This window comes from Aythya fuligula, chromosome 17, assembly GCF_009819795.1.
Source record: "Aythya fuligula isolate bAytFul2 chromosome 17, bAytFul2.pri, whole genome shotgun sequence".
Classification (NCBI taxonomy): domain Eukaryota; kingdom Metazoa; phylum Chordata; class Aves; order Anseriformes; family Anatidae; genus Aythya; species Aythya fuligula.
The window spans coordinates 15,189,840-15,214,812 of NC_045575.1; the positions used below are offsets into that span (position 1 = coordinate 15,189,840).

Genomic DNA, 24,973 nt, shown 5'->3' on the forward strand with positions numbered 1-24,973 from the left:
TAGATCTCAAGGGTGAGCAGAGGTCACACGAGGGCATGACCAGAAGCCAGCGTCTACCCTAGCCAAAAATGGGTAAAGATGCCAAGGAAAATCAGCACAAGAAGAAACTCAGCTCAAGTTTGAGCCCTTGGCCAGTGTTGCAGCCTCAGGACTGTGCTGTCTGCCATACAGTGGGCAGCTCCCTGCTCATCTTAATCACTGTCTACAAATTAAAAAAAATATATATGTCATTCTCCTCTGCTCATGTTCCCATCTCTGAAATTTTCTTAATCCCTTAGGAAGGTCTTCAAGATGTAGTTTTCAAATAAACCTGCACATTTCCAAGTATCTTTCCTTCTCTGCAGAAATCTGTAAGACCATGAAATGATTTATCTTCAGCATTCATGATGGATCTCCAGCTGCCCCCACCATGTGTTAATTAGACAAAGAAAGGAAAAAAGTAGGGTTCTTTATAACTTAAAACCAACCACTTCCAATTAAATATTTAAAATTGTCCCGATTGTTAGAGAAACAGCTTCTGCAAAGAGATTGCAAATGTTGCAATTGTTTTGCAATACGGTCACCAGCAGCTGGAGGCTCTGAGCTGCCCATTTCAATCAGAAATTTTCAATTTCAAATGCATTTGGCAGTTTGTTCGTGGTGAGAAGTGCTTCTCAACACATGAACTTTCAGAATACTGCAATGAGTGAAATACAGGTGGGCTTTTTTTAAAGCCTGGGTCAAAACACAATTTCCCAGGTTTCTGTAAACACTCCTTCTAAAAAATAAATAAGTAGGCAAATAAAAAAAAGAAAAAGTGCTGTGCCATACCTTCTGCACTGCTATTAGGAAGTAGAGAGGCTCCTGCTAATCAGACAAAGCCTTCAGTCAGTCCCACAAAATATTCACAAGACAAATCAAAAGAACAGTGGGAGGAATTGGCTTTCAGGTGCAATCACTGTATTTTTCTTTTCTTTAAATGTAATAGTATGCAACAGCTCCTTGCTGAACAGACAATAGTATTAACTCTTTTGTCACTCCAGCACTTCAACCTGTTACAGTTTTTCTACATGTTAAAATCCATCATGTAATATGGACCAAATCTTGAGGTCCTCGATCAAACCTTCCCTTAAATAAGTTCTTAATAGGATTTTTGCATGATGCTTTCATGTTTTCCACAATGCCAATCAAAAGCCAAAAATACGGCATAGAAGCCCTGCACGGAATTAATACAAAGTATTTGCATTTGTACAAGGAATCAATTGCTGAAAGAAAGAAAAAGGACATTTGAAATAAACCTGGAGGATACATTAGCAGGAGCACTTCTGAGCAACTTGCCATTTAGAGCACACATCAGACAAATTCATCTTGAGAGTCACTTCAATTGGAATGGTCTGTAATCAAAATTAATCACAATTAATTTGGCCAGAGGTTTTTGCCACAGAGAGGCAGGCTCCCACAGCCAGAGCCACAGGCAGCGGATGGCAGGAATCACATCCACAGCGTCCACCTCTGCTGATAGTGCCAATTCTTCTGCTATGCTGGTGCCACTGTAAAACACTGCAACAGGATCCAGGCCAAATTTGCTTATCAGCTCTGAACCATGAGGCCAGCCAGCAATATGTGCTGAATGGTGCTCTTTTTGAGGATGCCATCTTTCTATATATATTACCTAATTCTTCCTCTCCAACTCCCTGTGGCAAACTAACAGTTGAAATCATACAGTATAAGCTAATAGGGTTATATAAGTGTCCATTTGCTGCACATATGCTTTCCCCCCTAAGGCAAGCAATCACCACGACTGTCTGTAGCAAGAGAGGTACACCGTCCCTTTCTGATGTCTAAGCACATCCAAGTGTTGGAGGTGCTCTGGAGAGCATCTTTACCCTTTATGGAGGAGGATGTGTGGGCTGAGCAAGGAGCCAGGCAGCAGAAAGCCGCCACGGAAGAAGCAAACCCAGACAAGATGTCCCCAGGTCGGGCATCTCCTGCCCGTTGCCTGCCTGGTAAAACAGCGCTACACTAAAACAAGCCTGAGGATGCCAGCTCAGCACCTCTCAAGCTATTGCAGAACAGACGCAACCCTCAAGCTTTTCACCCAGGCTGAACTCCTCATGCCAACTGCATAAGAACTTCTCTGCCTCTTGATGCTTCTCAGTCTCTACAAGCAAGATTTGCTTTCCCAGCTAATTCTCCTTCTCTCTCCTGTTCTGGTTTTCCCAGCATCATTTACAACTCCATTTTTGCAACACAAAGGCAAAATAATTTACATAAACAACTAAGCTGTTTCAGAGTAAATTGTGTATAGACACAGATACTTGTTTGCTACAAATACATTTGCCTTGGACTATTTAGAGTCAAAAGAATGAATACTAATCCTTGTAATCTATTAATTCCTGTACCCTTTGCCCCAAGGTATGTGAAAATGGCATAGGCCATACAACATGATGGACTTTTGGCACCAAATCCCTTGCTTTCTAGAGGCATCAAGGGTTTAAAACCCCAGAAAACACATCTAGGAAATCTAAACCCATGCCACATGAAGTTTAAAGTATGCATTTTACTTATACATACTCTTTTGTTGTTGTTGGCTTTTGTTGTTGTTGTTGCTTGCTACATTCTACCATTCACATTCTGCTCTTGAATTCAGAAGGACCCATTTCTAGATACAGTTTGAACGTTTCTCCAGCATGGTAAAAAAGTATAATCCCTCAGAGGTGGGGGCTTTGCTCTCTTACACATCCACCTGCTGTATATACATATCTCTTCTTCTTTCACACCTTGTAAGATTGCTGCTGCTCCCTCCCTGGCAGTTTGAAGGGCACAGATGCTCTGAGATCTCGAAGGGACTCACATGGACAGCAATGCCACTTCCCAAACTGGCTGCTCCCTTCAGCTTTCTGGACAAATCCATTAACCAGGTCTGATCCGGGGAGTCCGCATGTGCATGTACTGTGAAATCCCCTTACAGAGCACTGTTTTCCACCAAAACAAACTGTCCTTTGCCAAGCTCCCCCATGGCAAGCCAGCTACAGAAAACAGACATTGCAAGTTAATGGGGCCCTGCACAAGTCCGTTTGCTGCACATATGCTATGTGCACCCTCGGGAGCAGAGCCCCACTTGACCATTTGACTGAAGGGAAGGGGAAGCTTCCCGTGATTCCCATGCTGCACACATGAGAAAAATTCCTTTCAAATGCCTTTGCGCTGCAGTGTTGCACTTCTCTCCATCCTACTCACTGGCAAGCTCAGCAGCCTTCACCAAGAATTTCTTTTCCATTTGCTTCCTCCCAGCAGTCACATGAAACGGGCGCATATTACCCAGCCTGGAAACAGCTGCTTTTATCCTCCAGGTGAAGAACTGAAGTTGTTAGTCTGCATACATTTCTGAATGGTCCTCAGTAAGAAAATTCACTGTTCCTATTCCAGGGAATAAAGTGATCGCTTGCTTTTTTAAATTTCTGTTTTTTGGTTTTTTTTTGTTTGTTTGTTTGTTTTGTTTTGTTTTTTGTTTTTTGTTTTTTTTTTCTAAGCTAATAAAAGGTGTTGTTACAAGTGATAGGCAGTTTCCAGACCTAAACTGACATCCCAGTTCCAAGCTGCACATTGGCTACTCCTGCACTCTTTGCAGTGGCTTCAAACACCATCTGTGGCCCCATTTCACTCGCTGATCTACCGTGGATGACAACGGCTCTGGCACAGTCCACAGGCAGCTCCAGCAGCGAACAGAAACTCCGTTGGATTCGGGGTATACCACTGTACTTCTCTTCATTTTCCCACTGCAAACAAAGCCAGTTTACCTGACTCTAATTATTCTCGTGCAGCAGAATGCCAGCTCCAACACTGTTACATCATACTAATGCTGATATATGCGAGACCTTTTAAAAGGTCTGTGGAAGACAGATTTCATTTTGTTGCGATAAATTTAGCCACCATGTAAGATGAGGGAATCCAATAAACTATCATTCATTTCTTCTTCATTTGAATACAATTTGCCAATCTATAGCACTAGTTTTACTGGCATGCCAAAATCTGCAAATCCACTTCCTCTAGGTGTTCAGTCATATGAGGCCAAAATTGATTCACGCTGTCCCTCTTCTTCTACACTGAATACATGTTCTAGGAGGGGATTCTTCTCACGCTATAGTATTACCAAAATTCACTCCAAAACACTTAAAGTTTTTGGATCTAAGTTTGCGTAACGTATTCCCAGGATACATGAAATTCAGTAACAGCAACTGGAAATGTTGGATTCTTTCTGCACTTACTGCCTCTTGCCAGCAGACAGTCTTTACTGAACTCAGTGGAAATGATGCGAGCCTGTGTCAGGTTCCAGCATCGCAGGAAAAGAATGAGCCATCATAGGAAATGAGTAATGTGTCGCTTTTTCCATCTTTTCTTGGATGATAAAACAGAAGCACAAGGAAAGCAAGCAAATCACTCAAGGCCACACCAAGAATAGCACCAAAATCCCCAGCCTTAGGACATGCTACATACTTATAGTAACAAAAATATATCTGTCATTGCGTGTCACACAAGCTCATTCAGAATAAAAATTTATCACTTGCTTCGGACTCCAGCCAGGTGACAGCAAATATATCACAGAGCTGTCAACAATCTGCTAATCTTGGCTATGAAATGTAGGACTATAAGAAGCTTAAAAATACACTGGTCCTTCAGAAGCCATAAATTTCACTGGCTCTTTCTCATATACTACTGAGCCATAGGTCTACTCCAGCTATTTCACTCCCATCTCCTGCAGTTAAGCAGCTTCATTTACATACCTATTTAGGGAATGACAAGCAGATATAGGCAATAGCAGAAATCACCCATACATATAGAGACCCTCTCTGGCTTCTCAGCTGAGGAAGTGGCAAATTTAACTGCAAAGTCTGTATAGAAAGCCAAGGACGCACACCACTGGATTTTCAGAGTATCGTGGTTTAACCCGATCAGCAGCTAAATATCACACAGCCGTTCATTCACCCTCCCCCCTCCCTCTCTGGGATGGGGGAGAGAAACAGGAAAGTGAAGCTTGTGAGTTGAGATAAAAAGAGTTTATTAAGACAGGAAAATAATAATAACATTAATAATGGTAATAGTACTACTACTAATAATGTGTACGAAACAAGTGATGCACAATGCAGTCGCTCACCACCCGCTGACTGATGCCCAGCCTAACCCCAAGCAGTCCGGCCTCCCCACCCCGGCTAGCCACCTCTTTATATTGTTCAGCATGATGTCAGATGCTATGGAGTACCCTCTTTGGCCAGTTTGGGTCAGTTGTTCTGAGCTGTCCCCTCCCAGCTCCTGCTGCACCCTCAGCCTGCCCACTGGCAGGACAGAGTGAGAAGCTGAAAAGTCCTTGGCTTGGTGTAAGCACTGCTCTGCAACAATGAAAACATCAACATGTTATCAGCACTCTTCTCAACCTAATCCGGAACACAGCACCCTACCAGCTGCTAGGAGGAAAATTAACTCTGTCCTAACTGAAACCAGGACACAGAGCTGCCACAAACACAGCTGGAATAACAGCTGGAGAAACATCTCTGCCTGTCGGGAAACCTGGCCTCTTGTGCGCTCTTGAGAAGAGAAGAAAGCAAAGAGAAGTGAAATATGACATTTCTTCCTCCATCTAAAACCAAACCATGCATCTAGGCTTACACTTTTTCAGATCAAATGCAAAGGGATGGCAGATCCATGAGTGCAAATTCAAGCAATGACTTAGGTTTCTCATGGCATGAATGAAAAAATAAACAAACTAGGGTGGGAACAGGATCTTTGATTATAAGCACAGTAGGAGTTTCAAAGGATATTTCCTTACAAATAAGTGTTCGTTCGTAACATCTCACTTTGGGTACGTTTTGAGAAGACTTTCAAGTTGTAACACTTTATGGTCAGCAAGCTCACTGAGGACCATATGAGCTAGCTTAGCTTAAAAACTACTCCTGCAGCTACATGACACGGCCCTGCTACAGAAGTCAGCTTTAACTCATCATTTCTTATACAAATTCAGTCCTTTAAATTAATTTCTCTTGTGCCAAATGGCTTGGTGTACCTGCCATTCTTCATTTCCTACTCCAGCCACAGACTTCAATTTTCTCTCCACAGCACTTAAACAGTGCATAATTACAACTAATTATTGATCACCAAGGGATTACTAGTTGACAAATCCAATTTTCACACTGTTACCAAGCATGACTGCAGACTGGAGAGGATAAAGGGTACCTGCACTGCCTCAGAAACCTGCAGGTCTATAAGTGGGGTGAGACCAGCATTGGTACCATGACCATTTAGCAAATCAGATGGCAGTAGCACCTGAAGGCCAATGTGTTTAGGGGCCTACTACATAAAGCACTATAAATCTATAGGAAGTGACAGTCCTCACCCCAAAGAGTTTTACAAGCCTAAAAAAATCCAAGCCTGTTACATCTGTAAATGTATTCAATTTGGCTGTGTTCGTAGCACTTCTGCATTCCATTTCTGCAAATATTCTCGCAAGCAAGCTAGCTGGCAGAGATGTTCAGAGAAATAGCCCGCTTCGGGGAAAAACACCACTCATTTTTCCTCAAAGCCAATTTTAAATTTGCATGCTTTAGTGCACATGCTGATCTCCCCAACTGGGATCGATCCAGGACAGCAGGGCACTGTGCAATGCCCGTGCACCTGAGGGCAGTTCGAGCCCAGCCTGTGCATAGCCAGCTGCAGTGGCCGGCACCCCTGTACTGGGCATCCTGTTGTCAAAAAAAAAAAAAGTCTGAAAAATACATGGAGCTGGTCACCAAATATCACTGAATGAAGCAAAACGTAACATTTTTTGGTAGCAAGTCATGTGATTTTTTTTTCCGAGTTGTATTTCAATGGAGTTATTCACATAATTGAAGTAGACACAAATCCCAGTGTGAAAATATCTATGCTCTTGTAGCCCAGTGGTAGTCCTTCCAGCATGAATTACAACAAAAGACAGAAAAAGCCCATTCCCATGGTATGCACAAATCGGTTTATGATTAGCGCTCATCCAGCACCATTATTTTCTGACAGAAAATGTGTTTTTAACAGAATTTACATTTATGTGAAGAACGTTTTTCTTGCAAATGCTTAACTTTTCTTTTGGGAAAAAACACATTTTTGTTTCATGTCTGTTTAACATTAAGATACATTTCTCTCTCCATTCAGTTCCAAAAGAAGCAGTGCACAATTTAGAAACTGCAGCACTAAATCTCCCTGGCTCCTAAAGTATAAAACTGAGAATAAGCCTTACATACAGACAGATTGCAAGTGCCTTACAAAGGACTTATTAAAAAAGACTCAACACCATTCTGCTTCTTGCCTATGAAAGTGAAGTATGATTTTATTAAATGAAACCCTTAATATGTTTGCTAAGACACTGCCAGACTGAACACCAACTACATTTCCATTGTTTTTCAAAACCAAAAAGAAAGCTGCCCTGCAGAGAGACGAGCTCGCTTACAGCTCCTTAGCCTACAGACCAGCAGAGCAGGTCACGTTATCGAGTGCATTCACAATGTCCAGCACAGTGCATACATAAAAAGAAAACACAGAGCTTTCAGAATTCATTTAAGGAAGTGGAGGGGGGGGGGGGGGGAACACATGTTACGTATATTTCTATTTTGGGTACTGAGGGTCCCTCTGACAGGGCTGCATACTTAAGCAGACAGCCAGCACATGCAGACACCTCAGGCAGGTAAACATGATCGGGGGCTGCAGGGGGCTTCCGGGCTGCCGGGTCTCCAGCCTCTTGCGGAGGTCTTGTTCCACAGTGCAAATGAGCTGCCCAGCTTTCCTCCAGAGTGGCATTTTTGAGACAACGTGTTGGCTGTGTTCAGAGGATCCCTGACAGCGAAGTGTCCTCAAAACGGGCAGCCGCCAGCCCCAGGCCTCGTCCTGGCCCACCAGGGACCTCCCCAACCTCCCGGGTTTCTGCTCCAGGAACAAGGCCAGGCACAAGGCGGCGCTGCCCTCTCCTGGCCTGTGTGCGGATCCAGGGCTGCGCAGTCCTCCCAGATGCTCCCCAGGGCAGGGGCCGGGGGAAATGGAGGGACCCAGGGGGGCTGGGAAAAGCCAGGGTCGCTGTGGGACAGACAGGGGGGAGACAGAGCCCCCGGGAAGATTGAACAGGCATCAAAATCCTAGGGGCAGCGTGGGATTGAGTGCACAGAAGGGCACCTCCCTGCCTACGTGTTGGGTATTTTGGCCATTACAAACTCTTCAGCCCAAGTGAGAGGGCAAAAGGAAAGGGCAGGAACACCCCTCAGCCCCATGACCTTCATTCAAAATAGCAGTTTGGGGGTAGAAGCATTCCTGCTTCTGGGAAGCATTTCATATTTGAGGTGGATCACTGGAACACGAGCAATAAAAATAGTAATTTGTAAAATGGAATCAATGAAAGACATTTCTTGTAAAAACACTGCGAGATGTTACATAAATAGGCTGAGCATTCAAACTACCATCATCAACAACAGCACGGGGGACACAGCAGTTTAGCAAAGGAAGTGAAAAATAGCTGAAGTGATTTAAGAGGCAGGCAGAACCTACACTGGCAAGCTGTAATTACTGTAGTTGAAACCCAGCCAGGATCCATGTTGACTGCCTCTGGGCTTTTGAAATGCAACCCAGAATTTTTATATGACCAAATAATTGGGACCTGGGTTTCATGTCACCACTGAGATGCTGTCATCTCCAAAGCCACAACAGGACCAGCACTGGCATGGAGAAGAATCGGCCACAAACAACAGCCTCTTCAGTACTTTCAATTTCAAGAGTCTCTGACCAAATATTGACCTGAACCAGTTCTGCTTTGCATGACCATTTTTCTTCCCAAGTGGTACAGCTGCAGGTTTCTTTCAACCATTCTTCAATTTCAGCAACCTGTAAGCATCTAATGTCTAGTCAAAGGACATCATTCATACATTTTACGGTTCCCAGAATGCAAAGATATCTACCCAATTTCCTAAGACACATTAATGTTACAGTATGGCATTCTCAGCCCAAATCATGCAGGCTGAACAAAGTTCTCCTGACGTTTTATGACAAGGTGATTAATAATACCAAGAAGAAGAATGAAATGATACCAGGTTATAAACTACTGTAAATCTTTCAGTCATCCCAGGAATAATGAATGTAGATTTCTTAGGAGAGCAGTACAGATTTAAACAGAATCATTTTAGTTTTCTTGTCAATCAAGATGCTATTTATATAATAGCAGAAACAGACAATGAACTCAATCTTAAAATGAAGGTGTAGCATATTGTATGCAAGGGTTACTGGCACTTCTTTAACATTTTTTCATTAAAAATGGGAATAGAAAAAATATCCTAGGCTAGAAATTTCAAATTCACTGAAGAAAATGTTCCACCCTAACCATCATTTCTGATCGCTGACCTTACCCTCTCCAAACAAGAACCACAGCAACAATCAGTTTAGCATTCAAGTCAACCAAACGTAGTCAGTCTGTCAGTCTTGGCCTGAGGTGACATGAGCTAGGTTTTTTTGTTTGTTAGTTTTGTTTTTTCCAAATACTTGGGTAGAAAAGTTTAAGAGTATGGTCAAAACCATAATGGTCCACACATCCACTGGACTGAAATGCCCCCAGACTTCATTGGGACAGGTTATGGAGTCACGCAAAAAGCAAATGCAAACTCTTAACTTGTTCTGGAGATGCAGTGAGTAACTCCACCCTGGGACGTGTTCTGCTTCTGGATGCACAGGGGACCCTATGCTCTCTGACCCCTTGGCAGGCTGTCCTAGACGTTACCTCAATGCAACATTAAATAAATAATAATACTGAATTTGAGCTCATGCAACTCATACAGGCCAAATGTTCCAATGAAAAATGAATAATGCATCCAGAAGAGATTAATTTAGGGAAAAAAAAATAATGTCAGTTTGAAATAAAGCCCTGGTTGCCTTGGCGAAGAGAGTTTAATTGCTGTAATCACTCCATCTCACATAAGGTCTCTGTTTAAGGGAGTCCACAGTACCACCATTCAGTCTGTGTCTGCTCCATAGCAAATAAAGGACTACTGGTCCCAAGAGCATCAGTCAAATACTTCTGAAAAGATTTAAACTATTTTTAAAGGGTTATTAGCTTTGGCAAATGAGTCAAAAGTCATCTTAGCTGAAGAGCATAGGTACTTATGCCACATTATGGACATAACAGCAAGAAATGCCATAATTACTAGTATAACCGTGTATCACTAAAATCAGTGCACAAAACATGAACAATCCCTATCCACCCATGTCCTATCCACCCACCCTATGACTACTACTGCCCCTAGCAAATTTTCCAGCAACTACCAGAAATATGAAGCCAGAACACTGGGTGCACACGTTGCTTGCACACAACCAAATTCAAACAGTTTCACTGGCACAAATCCTAAGAAACTCTATGGAAGTCAATTAAATCAACACCCTTTTCTGTGTAAAAGCAAGAAGATTCTGGCCAGACAAATTAAATTAGAGATGGGACAGAGCCAAACTCTCAGATGCAAAGCAACCCAAAACTCACAATGCGTTTGGATCCTGGTCCAGATTCTCACAGTCTGCTACTACTTCTCCCTCACCCTCTGCCACCTCCCAGGATGGGACAAACTTTTCAGAATGTCCCCAAGCATCACTCAGTGCATTTTATCACCATCTTCCATCAGGGATCTGTATGAAAGTGCTCATATGTGTGCTTTCTGTGGCTGCTTGGCACATTTCTTGCCCAGACCCTCATTAACTTGAGCAGATGCTTAGAAAGCCCATAAACAAGGCACCATCTATCCCTCGCTTTTGCTTCTCTTCCTTTCCCATTTGCTGTCTTCTAGGACCACTGCAATTAGAGATGGGGATTCAGTGAAAATGTATTTGACAACTCCTTCATTAATCCCACAAAAGCTTTGGCCACACAGTGAGAAAAAAAAGCAACCAAGAAAGTTCACTTGCCAGGAAAATTAAGAAAAAAAATAAAATGAAAGTGGGGGGTGGGGGAGCAGTTGGGAGAGGAAGATGTATTTTGGTCCCAATGAGCAGCTTAAACCAAAGCATGGCGGGAGCAGGAGGAGACCTGCTGGAGCCTAGCCTGATGGCTCAGAGTGCTGGGGATGACAAATCTGCCCCACAAATGTACTTGCTTGAACGCAGCCTCCTGACAGTACTTTCCTTGTTCAGATACCCCTTGAAATACCACTGCTCTTGACAAATTCCTCCTCTGCAGGGAATATCCACAGCAAGTGCACAGGTGTCCTGAGGAGAATACATTTTAGAGACACTTTCCTCGTGTGTTTGTATATAACTCTCAAAACAGGATGAAGCACTGCTCAGTGCAGGGCACTGATGCCCAGCACTGCTCAGAGGGGGAGCTTTTAAGTGGTGGATTTAAAGCCAGGGGAGATGGGAGATAAACCCAGTGGGCAGGAGCATCCCTGGGTGTGGGGAAAGTCCCTACTACTGTCCCCACAGAAAGCAACCCTCTTTCTGGGGCTTCTCCAACTCTGTTGGTGCAAGGCATCATCCTTCCTTGCTCTGCCCCACTCCCCAGCCTCCACTGCCCATGCGGAGTTGGAAGGCTTGGGGCTGAACGCTGCTTTAAGTGTCAACAGAGCGGGCTGCACCTTGGGGTGGCAGACTCATTTGTCACTGTTTTCTCCTCCTGCAGCTCTTTCGACTCACCTGGGATCCAATAACTTTGTTAATATGATTTCCTTCAGACACTGGTCTAGTGTAGCATCGAAGGCACACGTGGCAGCTCTCAGAAGCACAGCTCCCTGCTCTGCCTTTTCCAAAACCTGATTTTCTTATGAGCTCTTTAACACCATAAACTGCAAGGGGAATAGGGGGTGGGAAGCACTCAAAACAAGAAGAAACAATAATTTTCTTACACCATTACATCTCCTGCTCTTCCTGAAAGTCTTCTCTCCGCAAGGCCGCCAGCTAACTATCGCACGGGCCTTCTTGCATCAGACCATATAAAAACTTATGGGAAGACACAAGGGTGAAAGCAACTCCATTGCATCAGCAGGAACATGAGGAAACTGAGACCAATGTGCTCACTCAAAGAAATACTTCATCAGCTTCGTGTGACAGTACTGCTGTTTTGCTTTTTTTGCCAGGATAAATTGACAGCAATGCACAGCCCAAAACATCTCAGGAAGAAGGCAAATTTCAAAGTACACACATTTTTATACTTTTTTTTTTCTTTTCATTTTAATACTATTCATTACACATAAGTAACTGCAGCAACGACTGAACCACTGTTGTGTCTGACTTGTTTAAACAAGACTGTGATTTACTGCACTGCCAGCTAGTGAAGAGCCGTACAAGACGCTGATCAATGCCATCATTGTCTGGCAGCACAAAGCAGAGCGTATTGTCCAAAACAAAGACCTCCCCCCGAGCTCCCTGCCAGGGGCTCGCTAAGTAGGACACACAGCTTGCAAAAAGCCACGGTGTGTCCCTGAGCTTGAAATGATCACTCAAAGACAGGAACTGGTCCCAAACTGTGTTCCCAACCCGAGTACTAGGTGAAAAAAAACAAAACATATATATATATAAATTGCAGCCATTATAGCCCTGAGCAAAAGGAAGATTTGGAGGAGGGCAGCAGCAATACCCTGTGCAGATGTGAGGGGCCAAACCATCAATAGCCCCTTCAACGCATCTCCTTGCCCATGCGGAATCACCACCCAGAGGACCTTGATGGAGCTGAGCAGATGCCACAAACCAAAGGCATCCTTGAGCATCTCAGTCTCCCCTGGGATCCACATGCCTCCCCTGGACACACTCTGTCTCACAGGCATTTTAATTGTGCTCGCAACCCACTCTCAACACGACCGTGCCGCATCTGCTGCCAGTGCTCTGCACGTTCACACAGCTCAAAACAAAGCATTGAGTCGAGCAGGAGCTGCCTGGAGTTAATTAGCAGGAGCTGTCATGTCAAAGCTTTTACACACTGGGATCGGCCTAGGGAAAAGCGTGTAAAACCAAAACCATTTAAAAATTTAAAGTCTCTTTCCATTACCATCGACAAGGCTGAGTTCATGTCAAGTCACATGCTGTATTGGCACCTTCCAAATCCACAGGAAATACTTTTCACATCATCCCTGTTTGCCACATACTGCAGCGCCTGCTAATGCCCTGGCAGATAAAGGCTTGTCAGGGCTCTTCTTACAAACGTTATGCACTGCCACCAGTTACACCAGCCTGCTTACCTGCTTGTAGTTCAATACTTCACAGACAAGATGCCTCACACACCAAATGACTTCAAAATCAGTGCAAATAACTCTTTCTTTTTTTTTTTTTCTTTTTTCTCCACTGTACGGCTCTGAGTATGAGATACAGCAAATTCATTTACATAGCACTGCTCCATCCCTTAGTGCTCATAAATGCAGATGGGCTGATGAATAAGATAGCTGTGCTGCTGGCAGGACTCCAGTAGAGAAAGTGGGGTCTCGAAGAAAATCAAACACCTTTTCCTATGCAAAGCAGGGCATTGCTTCACTCCAGCTCTACTCAGTGTCTGTCCACCCCCTGCCATAAATGTGAAACATTCCAAACCATCAAAATTGAAAATAACTAACCAAGTCAAACTATTCATCTTTTTCAGTGAAATAACACCCTGGTGAAATACAGAGGGTAAATATTTCAGAACTTGATCTAATTCTGCATTTTGGTCAACCCCTCCTTCCAAATCCTAGCAACACTTCCCCTCTCCCATGGAAGAAGGGAGCACCCGTTAGCCAGGGCTGCTTGGAGCAGGCAGCAGAGACACTTACCACCATCACCAAGCTCTGCCCCAGTCCCCCAGTAATGAACAGATATGTTTGTGGACAAAGCAGCATGTTCAGAACCCCCTTACAGGGTGACAGAAGTCACGGGCAGAAAGCATTTGGGTACAAGAGCGCTCATCACCGTGCTGCTGCCAGCCCTCCACAAGTGGCATGGGGCTGCAGCTCACCTGTTTTATTCCTTGCAATTGTGGGCAGGTGATTATTGTAGCAGGTAGTTGACCTTTACCTAAAATTCCATTAAAAAAAGTTTTATTGTCTGTAGTCTTGTGGGGTCTTTGAGGATTCACTCGTTAATTCACTGTTGGATATCCATGGGTTTTGAAAGCTTTTAGGACTGTTTGAGCTCTAGAGAGATGCTTTTTTTTTTTTTTTTTTTCTTATTTTTAGCTGTTTTTAAGACTGTAAAAGGGGTCTTTGCCCTCTCCAGTATGCCCAGGGCAAAGAAGGTTTTCTTAAAGCATGCAAAATGGACAGAAAGTGGCAGCATGACACCACTGCTGCCAGCACAGGTTGGCTGGTGCACAGGTGCAGCCACCCAGGGAGGATGCCTTTTCCAGCTTGGTCAACACAGGATCCAGGCTTTTATCGTACTTTATACGATATCCGTGTGAAATTCATAGCTCCACACCATCTTGTCACATAAACAACATCTATTAATACGTTTAGAGCATTGCCAGGCTTTCATCTGCTGAAGTTCCTTTTTCTGGGCCAAATGCCTATCTCAGAAATAAGAAAATTAAAGGAATGGTTCAACCCTTTCTGAAAGAGAATTTATAGAAACAGTCTATCCGAGCTAAAAATTTGCTGAGAGCTCCCCTGGCCTTTGTAGGAGGGTCCTGGAAGGATGCTACTCCCTTCCTCATTCAGTGATGAAAAGAAAACAAAACAGTGGGAGCTAGACAGTCTATGTATCTAATGAGGCAAGCTATCTGGAAAAAAAATAGCATGAATTTGTCCTTGAGGAATATGTTGAAATGCATATGTACACGGGGATTGAGCTAGGGTTGCCTAGATCTCTCTGGCATTTCCATTCTTGCAGTGCTTGGTGTTTTTTATTAATAGTAATCATTGTGTTTCATATTTTGCATTTAGTTCAGTGCACACTTAGAGAGAAGAGAGAAATAATCAATTTCAACATTCATTCTGGGTTTATTAACACCTTTAAATAAAAAACAAATATTCCCAAATTGCCAGCAATACCCTAATTCTGTAATTATTTCTAAATCTGAATTAGCACTTCTGATTAATTTCAGAAGTACATTCTTCCCCTTTTCAACACATTCACTTCTGCTAAATTTTCATCCTAAAGTGATGCTTCAGTTAATCATTTATTTCTCTCATCAGTAATAACCCTGCCCTGCTTCCCCATTGATAACAGTTTGGTTGCAAGCAATGAAGGCCGTGCAGAGCCTGCTTCTCTCCCGCAGCCAGGCTGCGTTACCCACAGTCTGCACTCTCTCATTTTCTATGCATTTCCACATCTAAAGCCTTCTGTTTTCTTTCTCTTGTTTGCTCTTGGCAGCTATTGGCAGGAGACATCCTCTTAATGATCTTTTCCTGGCCTTCTAGACGACTGCTCAAACTTCTACAGATCTTTCATTATTAACACAGAAGCCTTGTAAGTCAGTTTTAATGGCCTGTGCAGTTTTTATTCCTTAGCAGGAGACATCGCCTCCTCCATATGGATATATGTTTATTAAAATAAATCCTTAATATCATTTTTCCCAGCAAGAATAATCAGTAAAAGCCAACCACCATGTATTACACCTTCTTCTGGTTCATCCAAAAATCAAAATGTGATCTTTGTCCCGCGATGCGGATAATCCTTCTCCCAAGGTTGCCTAGGCACCAGGCAGCAGTGAGGTCCCTTTGCACAGCCCTGCCATTCCCCCCAGGCAGAGGCTGCATCCTGACTGCTGCCGCTTCCATTTCTCCAGCGTGGGATTCATTACCTGCTCTCAGTTCCTTCCTATTATTCCTGGAATATCTCCAGTCTCTGTGTCTGCTCTGACAGCGGATAAAAGAAGGATGGGTCATTCATATTAGGGACGTGTAATGAATGCCGACAAACTCACTTTTTGTCTGTGCCTCGACAAATTGCTATTAGTGCTCAGCCTTCATTACTCATACATCCGTGCTGATGGTTCGAACAGGGAGACTTGGAAAAGGGGACAAAACTCTGCCATTTATTTATAAAGAGTGTCCTGGTTTCTTTCCTACAACCAAGGCGCATTTGTCCATTTCTTCCATTAAATGCTTTCATGCTGCATAAAACGATCCCCATTTCTCTTGTAAATACACCTTTTGAGTCTCAACTGTGAGTTGAATAATGCCATACCCCACAAAAGAAACACAAGCTAGTCCCATTGAGTGCTGGATAACATTTCCATCCTTCCAGTTAAGCAAGAATTGTTTTTTCTTCTCCTTGTTACAACTTTCCCATGTATATCAGGAGACTTCTTTAGTTCAGTAAGTAGCACAAAGGCTGGCGCTACTTCTTTTTTCATCATGATTTCCATCTTTCCCTGTGTACTATGTTTCAGCCATATTTGTCAGTAAAGAAGGTAACAGATATGCCTGTGCATCAAAAGACAAAGCGTCCAAGGATCTGTGACAGTAATGTATCTATTAGTCCTGCAGGATTCTCAAAACTGCGCTTCATCTTTGCTTTTTTAAAACCAGGTAGCCCATAAAAAAGTATAGTCATGGTAATACAGGCTCCTTCACCTATCTTTATGGTTAAACTATGTTTAGCGGCAGCCCACCTAACATAATGGCCAAAATTTATGTTCACAGATGGCAAATTTTACAGTACAGACCAGAGCAGCAAGGCCACAAATTAATCTCCAGTGTCATAAGAATTTCATTGCACCCCTGTATAGATCATCTTTCAACAAAGCAAGCAGTATGACTGTCAGACCCAGCAAAAGCATTAAATCCCCATTTAGCCTCCAAATTCTGCCCCTTGACATATCTGGGTCCTTCAATTACACCAAGCCACACTGTCTGGATTACAAAATGAAAAGAAACAAATTCCCTGGACCACAGCACAAACAGAGTTCCAACTTGATCTTACATTCCATTTATTGAATGAAAACAAACAAAAACAAAAACAAAACTGCATACTGTCAGAGCTCAAGATCGGCATCAACCGCTGTGCTGAGCATGACTTGATTTTGATCTATCATCTCATATGAGCCAGACTGCAATTCGCTCTGCTCCACTTATAACAGATACGATTAAAAACAATCAATTATATTAGGCAAAAATATATTTCCCAAGGCAAACATTCACTTCAACGTATTTTTCTCTGGCTATAACACACAGAAATTCTATGTATATAAAAAGCTCTGGGGTTTTACAGACATTAGCATTGAGCCAAAAAATAGGGAAAGCCTGCGAGGGAAACCACATAAATGAGATGCAGGCGCTATAGTGATTGTATTTTCCTCGGCATAATTCCCTGCCTACTATGTAAACTTCAGCTGAATAATCTCTCCACGGGCCCCAAGAATGTCATTGGAAATACTCATAGCAACAGTTGCTGCTACTCTTTCCATCCTGGAGGATGGGTGAGCTGCCAGCAGAATTGCATTTTGCCTCTTTCAGTATTCAACTGAAGGTTAAATAAAATTGCTTGCAGTCTCTCTGATGAAAAGCACAACACAGACAAAGCCAAGGAAACGATGAGACAGGCTAGACTACCTAGAGCTGACTATGAATTTTCCAAAGTAATGTTTCTGGGCACATAAAATACACTTATTCATTATAACAGTAACATCTCCTGGAGATGAACCGATTCTGCACACTTCTCAAAGAAGGAAATCCCCATGGAAACCTGCCTGCTTGCCCAGCAGCTCAGGAGCGCTGAGATGCACACTCAGCCCCACAAGAAGCTGAGGGTTTTGGCAGTGGCCAGGCTCTTGTGACCCATCTGGGGCTCCTCAATCTGGAGGTTCTCAGCTCCCTCGGTTTCTGCTTCCTTAACACCCCATGTTAGTTACTGTGCTCATTGCTTCCAGATGCAATTTTGCTTTTGGAAGATAGTAAAAAATCTGTCTCCGCAGGAAGATTTCGATGCTTTCCTGGCCAGTGGAAATTTCAAAAACGCCATCTTCATGATGTTTGTTACAAGGCAAAAGTTATTTTTGAAATTCCAATGAAATGAAAACATCCTCACCTTAAGTTTTCTCTAACACGTTGGGAATTTTATCCATGGTGTGGCAAAGAGAACAAAAAACTGAGAATTAAGAGCTGATGTGAAATCCTTTGCAGAGCCTTAGGCAAATTGCATCATCTCTCTGCTACAGAACTGGGGATCAATAGGCAACTGCTGAAGTCCGACTGCTCCACAAGGTTGGTCCGTCTACTGCACTACTCAACGGTGGCTGCTGGCCAGAACAATGCTTAACAAAGAAAAGCCAGTAAACCCAGGCACAGAAGCAATAACAGAATAACTTGGTTTAAGAAGAAGAAACTTGGGAAGAGTTTTCGTGACCCAAACCGTTGGGTCAAATGGGACAAAAGTCCCATTAAACCCTATAACATGATATTCATCACAAGTATTTGACCCCAGGATGATCAAAAACGCTTGGGTGGGTGGGCCACTTCTTATCCTCTGCCTGTGCATTGTGCTATGAAGCACTTGTCCTGACTCATGCTGCAATCTCTAAGTTTATTAGCATTCACGTGCTATTTCACAAAAGTTGAATAACTTGAAAGTACTGTGTAAGGTTTGCTGTCTGTTTCCTCAATATCTGTCCCTACAGTGCATTGCTGTCATATTCCGCTCCCATCGTTCTTGGATCAAAAAGTTAGAAGTGAGGCACGAATCCATTCTGAGGTTGCCAGCACAGACTGTAACTCCTTTCCTCCCAAGCGTCTCACATTCTTAACAGCAACTGACACTTTTCAATTACCTTTTGGCCCTTTTATTCCCCAAGTCTGGCTCACATTTTGCTCTGAATTCAGTCTCTATGCAGCTCTGAACCCAGAGTCTGACAGCTAAGGACATAACAAATATGCAGCACTAACCCTTGGGGTGGTTAGAAATGCCTGAATTCTCCTAATGAAGGCAGATTCACAAATAAAGGTCACCAAAGAAATCTCAAAATTTAAAATTAAAATGGCTCATGCAACAAGCAGTCAAAAGCTTGAGGAGGCAGGATGGGCTATCTTACAGCAGAGCCAAAGAAGGACTTGCAAAGTTTGGATCCGAATCTTGGCTCTGCCAAAGACTTCCTATGCAAGCTGAGGCACATCTCCCTTCTCCCAGCTCCCCTCTGTACACCACAACAAAATAGTTCCTCACCACATAGGACTTGTACAAGACGTATGCCATTTGCTTTGGAAAGATTGTAAGAGAGCTTATAAAAAAGATAGGGTGTTTTGCCAAAGCAATGGAAAACACTTCTGCAAACCATCTAACAAAATGGATCGCAGCCGTTTGCATGGTTGAGAGGTGTAATTTAAGAGGCAGAAGTACTACTAGAAGCAAACAGAATTAAAACAAAAGATAATAATGCAAACAGTAATAGCTCATACTTTAAAATCAATTCCCATATTCCAAAAAGTGTCATCTACACAGATAATTCAAGCCTATTTATAGTTTTCCCCAGTTGGAGAGCAAATGCTTAAAGTTCTCTGAGGAAAAAAATGAATGTAACCAAAGCAATTACACCTGAGATCAATTTGTCCTTATTTGTTGACTGCTCAGCATAGAACACTTTAGATATTCTCTTACCTTAATACAAACTGGTCTGCTAGGGAGTCATCGGCCAAGGAAACATGAAAGGTCACAACATCTCCTTCTCTGACAGGGCTGAGTGGCAAGCAGATGACGACATTCTCATCTAGCCTCAGTGAAGACTGTTTTAATTTGTCGTGATTTGGGTAAACAATGATGCTACCAATCCTCTCCATAGCTGGCAAAGCCTTCTGTTCATTATCTTGACCTGCATGGATATTGTTTTCCCATTTTGCATCCTCTGGAGAACATTCCCCATCTGCTGTATAAATATTATAGAAGAGCTCCACAGTAATCCCTTCCAGGGAGGCTGTTTCCTCTGAAGCCAGGGGTGGAGGGGAGCTGAACCAGCTAGGAGATAATTCCAGCTCTGCAACACATAATCCGAGATGACCTGTCAATCTACAGCTGGCCACAGCTTCTCTAGATTCCAGGAAGGCAAACATCTTCACGCAAGGCAAACTCTCCGCAGAACTATTGTCATCCCAGTCCTTCCCCGCAATATAGAACAAGGTTTGTATTTTAGGTTTGTTGGAATAGATCGAGTTGTCAATTATGTGCGATTTTAATTTCCAATTAAAAGTGAATTTATTTGTGAAACCAAAAGATGCAGAAGACAGCATGAAGTCCAAGGGAACAGCCTGTTCTGCAGAAAAAGGTCCATACGTGGCATTTAGAATGGGTGGTAGTTTGGATTTGTATATAAAGAATGAATCCACCCTAGACTGCAAACTGGAGTTCCTCATGATATCCTGGTTGACTTCTTTAAGGAAGAAGAAAACATCGGCATTGCAGATGTGATAGCTCGCAGGGAAATACGTTGGCAGGTTTGAGAATCTCTGTATGCTGTCCATGATCCCTCCTCGGCTCTCCACCACTGCAGCCCAAAGATAAAAGGAAACAGAAAGACAATTCTAGTGGTTGCTTAGCAGGCCCCTCCATTCTTCTACAAACCAATGTATTACCAGGGATCAATATCATTAGCCACAAATACAAAACAATACCACATGGTTACTGTGCAATAAACACTTTTGGCTCAAAGCTCATACTCTGAATGACATCCCACTCAATCAGCCATACAGCTCCCTTTCCCCCTTCCCCAGGCTGGTACTTACCCAAAGTCCTTTTATCAAGTTCTGGATAAAACAAGAAGACAAACTGACAAGGCCAGACTGCAAACTTTTTACTGGTTGGTTTTTGTTCCTTTGTAGCCAAACCAAGTTTGTGGTTTGCTCTCATCCACATTGCAATATATATAAGCAACTGGCATATTGAATATTAGTAAGCAGGAAAACTGAACATTTTCTTTCAACTAACATTACTAATGTACAATGCAGGCTAGGCTGGGGTTTGCAAATCTGCATCATTCCCATCCCACTTTTGCCAGGTCAGTAGTTTGGAAGTTACCTGCACACTGATAAAAGACTTGTTTTCTTGGGGAAAAAAAGTTTTTGCACACAAGAAAATACAGGGTTTGGCAGAGGTCTCAGTGGGATGGATTTACAGGCTAGGGTGAACTTGAGAGGAGAAGAGAAATCCTTTACATGCAGAAGGTTCAGACACTTGGAAGGATTTTTTAGTTTAATTCCAGAGGAGAATGAAACACATTTGGAAATCACAGAAGTTTCTCTACAACACAATAGTCAATCCTCAAGCCAATGCTGAGCAACTTTCCCTGTGCAAGAAAAGTTTCCAGAGGGAGGGAAGGATCAAACAGATGTCTTTGGTTTCAGCTGATCTCTAATTAATAGTGAGATATATTCAATCTGGGCTGCGATTCCACCAGAAAGAGGTGGTGGGTCTTTTAAACTAACAATTCATAGGCTCCAACAAAAAGCTGGTGAATGTAAGCTCCTGGGACCACCACAGAAGAAATAAACAGAAACCAAATGAATTAAAATGCAGCAGTTCCATAAAGCGCAGAGATAACAAAGGAACAATGACAGATCCTAAGGTCAAAGCTCTTGTTGTCTCTTGCAGAAGCTTAGCAGTGATTTTAGTGTTTGTCAGGCTGGGGAGAGCAGATACACAATGTGACAAGCGCAGAAACAATTACACCTGTTACAAGCCAGATGAATCAGATACTTACAGCCACAATTTAGCACAGATAGAAGCTCAAATATTTAAGATTTTTTTTTCAGGTTGTGTATTTTTAAAGCCTACACTTCTCAAAGACAGATTCTAGGGCAAACCTCATGCATTTGACTTTGCTCCACTCTTGTTGTCAGTTGAAATTCTGCTCATTTATTTTCAATGGTTTGATATTATCTATGCTCGTTTAAATATTTCTCATCTCATCACAATACTTCTGCCTTTACTTTTGCTATGTATTTAATCATATCAAGGTTTTTCTGCAGTCATTGAAATATTATTTGTGGGAATGTGTAAATATAAAATGTATATAAAAGCATTTTTAAAAGCTCACCAGGAAACAGTATCAATAATCTCCTCCCTCACTTCTTCACATGGGGATGAGTTCTGGGATTCCTCACAGCTCCACAAGCAACGGCAACTGCAAAGCAACCGCCACGCCGTCTCCCCACTTGGGTGTCCTCTCGTTTCTGATGGCCACGCATAAGTGTTGCAGTCCATCTCTCACAGCACACCAGTGCAGCCCAGAAGCACGCAGCCACGGAGCTGGGCACCCAGCCAAAATGCAGAAACCCAGGTGATGAGGAGCTCCCTCTTCCCTTTCCGATGTGGGAGCCGCACTGAGCCCGCCAGCTTTGGAATCACAGCTCTTACACGGGGGAGAGGAAGTATCCCAGAGGAGAAAACCGACCCAGACCCTTCCCTCCCACACCTTTGCATGCTGATGTGAACCCAGTGCAGCTGACACACTCCCTGCACCAGGCAGAATCCAGAGCCCCCAGTTTTGTGTGCAGAGCCATAGGACATGACTGGTAACAAGCAGCTCTGGAAGGAGATGGAGGCGAGGGGCCAACTGAGCTACCCACAGCAGTGGAAGGCACAGGCAAGGCAGACACAACAGCAGAAGAGGCAGTGCAGCAGGGACAGACACCGCTGCCCTGCAGCACCCAGCACAGGAGGGTGCCCTGAACCCACAGCAGCCCATGAGAGGGATGCAGGCACGCAGCAAGGCTGGTGACCTCTGCTCAGCAATGCTCCAGGACACTGCTTCTCCACCACTGCCTCGGGGCAGCTGAGGTGCTTTTAGCCCGCTGCCAAAAAATAGCACACTCAGCCAGTCACACAGGACAAACCTCGTCCGGCTCGTAGCAGGAGCAGAGGGAGGAGATCGATGCCAATTCTGGCACCCAAGTCACCAAAGGATGCTTTAGCAGCTCCATTACTGCTCTGCTATTTATAGAGCACCTTGACACAGCGCGGCTTGCCATGCCATTTCCGCTGCTGAAAGTAAACTTCGTTCCTGTGAAAAGCAAGGCAGCGAGGACACAGAGAGTGTTGTGCCAAACCCAAACGCAGACAAGTGCCTTCCCAAATTAATTGTAGATAAATCACGCTACATTTGAAAGCAATACTTTAGAAAATCCTCATTTATCATAAAAATGGTGTTGCCATACAGAAAAGCAAAGGACATACAAAAGCAGCAGCACCTTCTAGTGTCTTGGAGAAAAGCTAGAATTTGCCTTCTTTCGGGACACCCTAGATTACAGAGGAGACTGACATAGCTCCTGAGCCTAAAGAAAAACTGTATAAAACTGTATATCAGGCAAGACTTAAATGCATCTGTGTTTACATTATAGCACTTCCCTGCCCCCCCCCCCCCCCCCCATATCCTTTATGCAGACACTTTATCTCTCTCAAGCACTGATTCACAGGAAGTTTAAAAAGGTATGTTTTTCCCTTTCCTCCATTTCATTATAGTGGCAACATTCAGTACCTCTTCTGAGAACTAGTATGAGGGCTAGGATATTTGCTGGCTGTAACTCAACCTAAATGAGACAAATTTTGTTTGAAAGCTTATATGAGAAGCCATAAACACTAGTAGACAGGGCTGGGCTTTGTCCTAGAACCAGCCTGCAACAAAATATGATATCTGAATTTAGCAGCATTTTATGATGATCTAGGAACATCTAAAAAAAATACTTCATACAGTGGCAGGCCAACACCCCGCCTTTTTAATTTGGCATGTCAGCATCACAACATCAATCTCCTTACAGTAACAATCAGAAAAAGGACACATCTCCAGCTTTCTGATGTACAACAAAGCAGCTAATAAATCACCTACTCCTTTAATAACCGCTCCATCAAGATCAAAAGAGGGCAGAACATTAGATCAGAACATGGTTTAGTCCTAATTGCAAAATAAAGAAGAGCAAGAGTTGAAGAAAAGTAGATGGAGGCCAAATGAGCATCCCCAGAGCCCAGGGCTACCTCAAAGGCTGAACTCATTTTTTCAGACTACTTTGGGACTGAGGACACTGAGGAAGTAACACACAGACACGATGAGATATTCAGACTGCATTTCTACCATATTTTTTACCTTGTAACACTTTTTCAGATGGTGCTTTGCCTCTTTTAAAGCACTGTTATTCGAACCAGACAAATACCAAGACCTCTGGAGCAACAGGTCAACTGGTAACATCTCACCCCTCTTAGTTAACGCCAAAACACTTCTCTCCAGAGCAGGACAACAGCCTCACAGCCCAGTTCTTCCTGCAAACTCTGACAGTGCATAATGAAAGGAAAGTCACTCACGGTATTTCCAAAGAGCAGAGGGAGAAGCCACCACCATGCATAAAACCAAGCACACAATGCCATGGATCAGGGAGACGCTCCTTCCTAGTACTTACCCTGACCAGCTCACGCCTCAAACAAAACTTCCTTTCTGTTATATATATATATATATATTAATTTAGCCACAAAATTATCCACCACTTCTTTCAATCCATATATCTGACTTGACTCTAACTGATGCCACAAAATGCAGCACAAGACTAAAGCACAAGCAAACCCAAGGGCTGCCATTCATGTAGCCCAAGATTTCATCCAAGCTGTATTTCTTACATTTCATAAATTCTAACTAAGAAGAAAAACAAGTATCCCATAGAAGGCAGTGGTGGCAGTGGCAGGTCAGCATTATAAACTAATGCTTCTATGGTAAGCTGTAATAAGGGTAAAGTCTTGAATTTTTAGTTATGAAATGATGAACTTTAAAATAACTCCTGCTGGAGCATAAATATCTTCCCTCTAGCTTAGCTAATTACTTAACAGGAACCAAGGATTACATAAGCCCGCAATAATTCTGAAATTGGTGGTGCGACAAACTAGAAGCAATTAAAATATGCAACTTTTTCAATATTCTTTCCTTCTGAAAACAAACAAGAAATCCAATCTTGCACCTGTGAAAAACTGAAAATGTTAAAATCCATCTTTCCTGCAGCATCATCAAAACTGTAGTGTGAGATCATACAGACACTCCTCTTTGTAAGAGAGGAATAATTTCAAGTAATGTGGTGCCAGTAAGTACTAT

The 24,973-nt window shown here is 43.1% G+C and overlaps 1 protein-coding gene across 1 annotated transcript in view; it reads right to left on the bottom strand.

The window, feature by feature from the left end:
- TMEM132B (transmembrane protein 132B) overlaps positions 1 to 24,973 on the bottom strand; it is a 262,231-nt gene that overhangs the window by 172,008 nt on the left and 65,250 nt on the right. Inside the window, exon 2 of the mRNA XM_032198732.1 lies at positions 19,513 to 20,392. Coding sequence (XP_032054623.1) covers positions 19,513 to 20,392 — 880 coding nt within the window. The remainder of the gene's footprint in view (positions 1 to 19,512; positions 20,393 to 24,973) is intronic.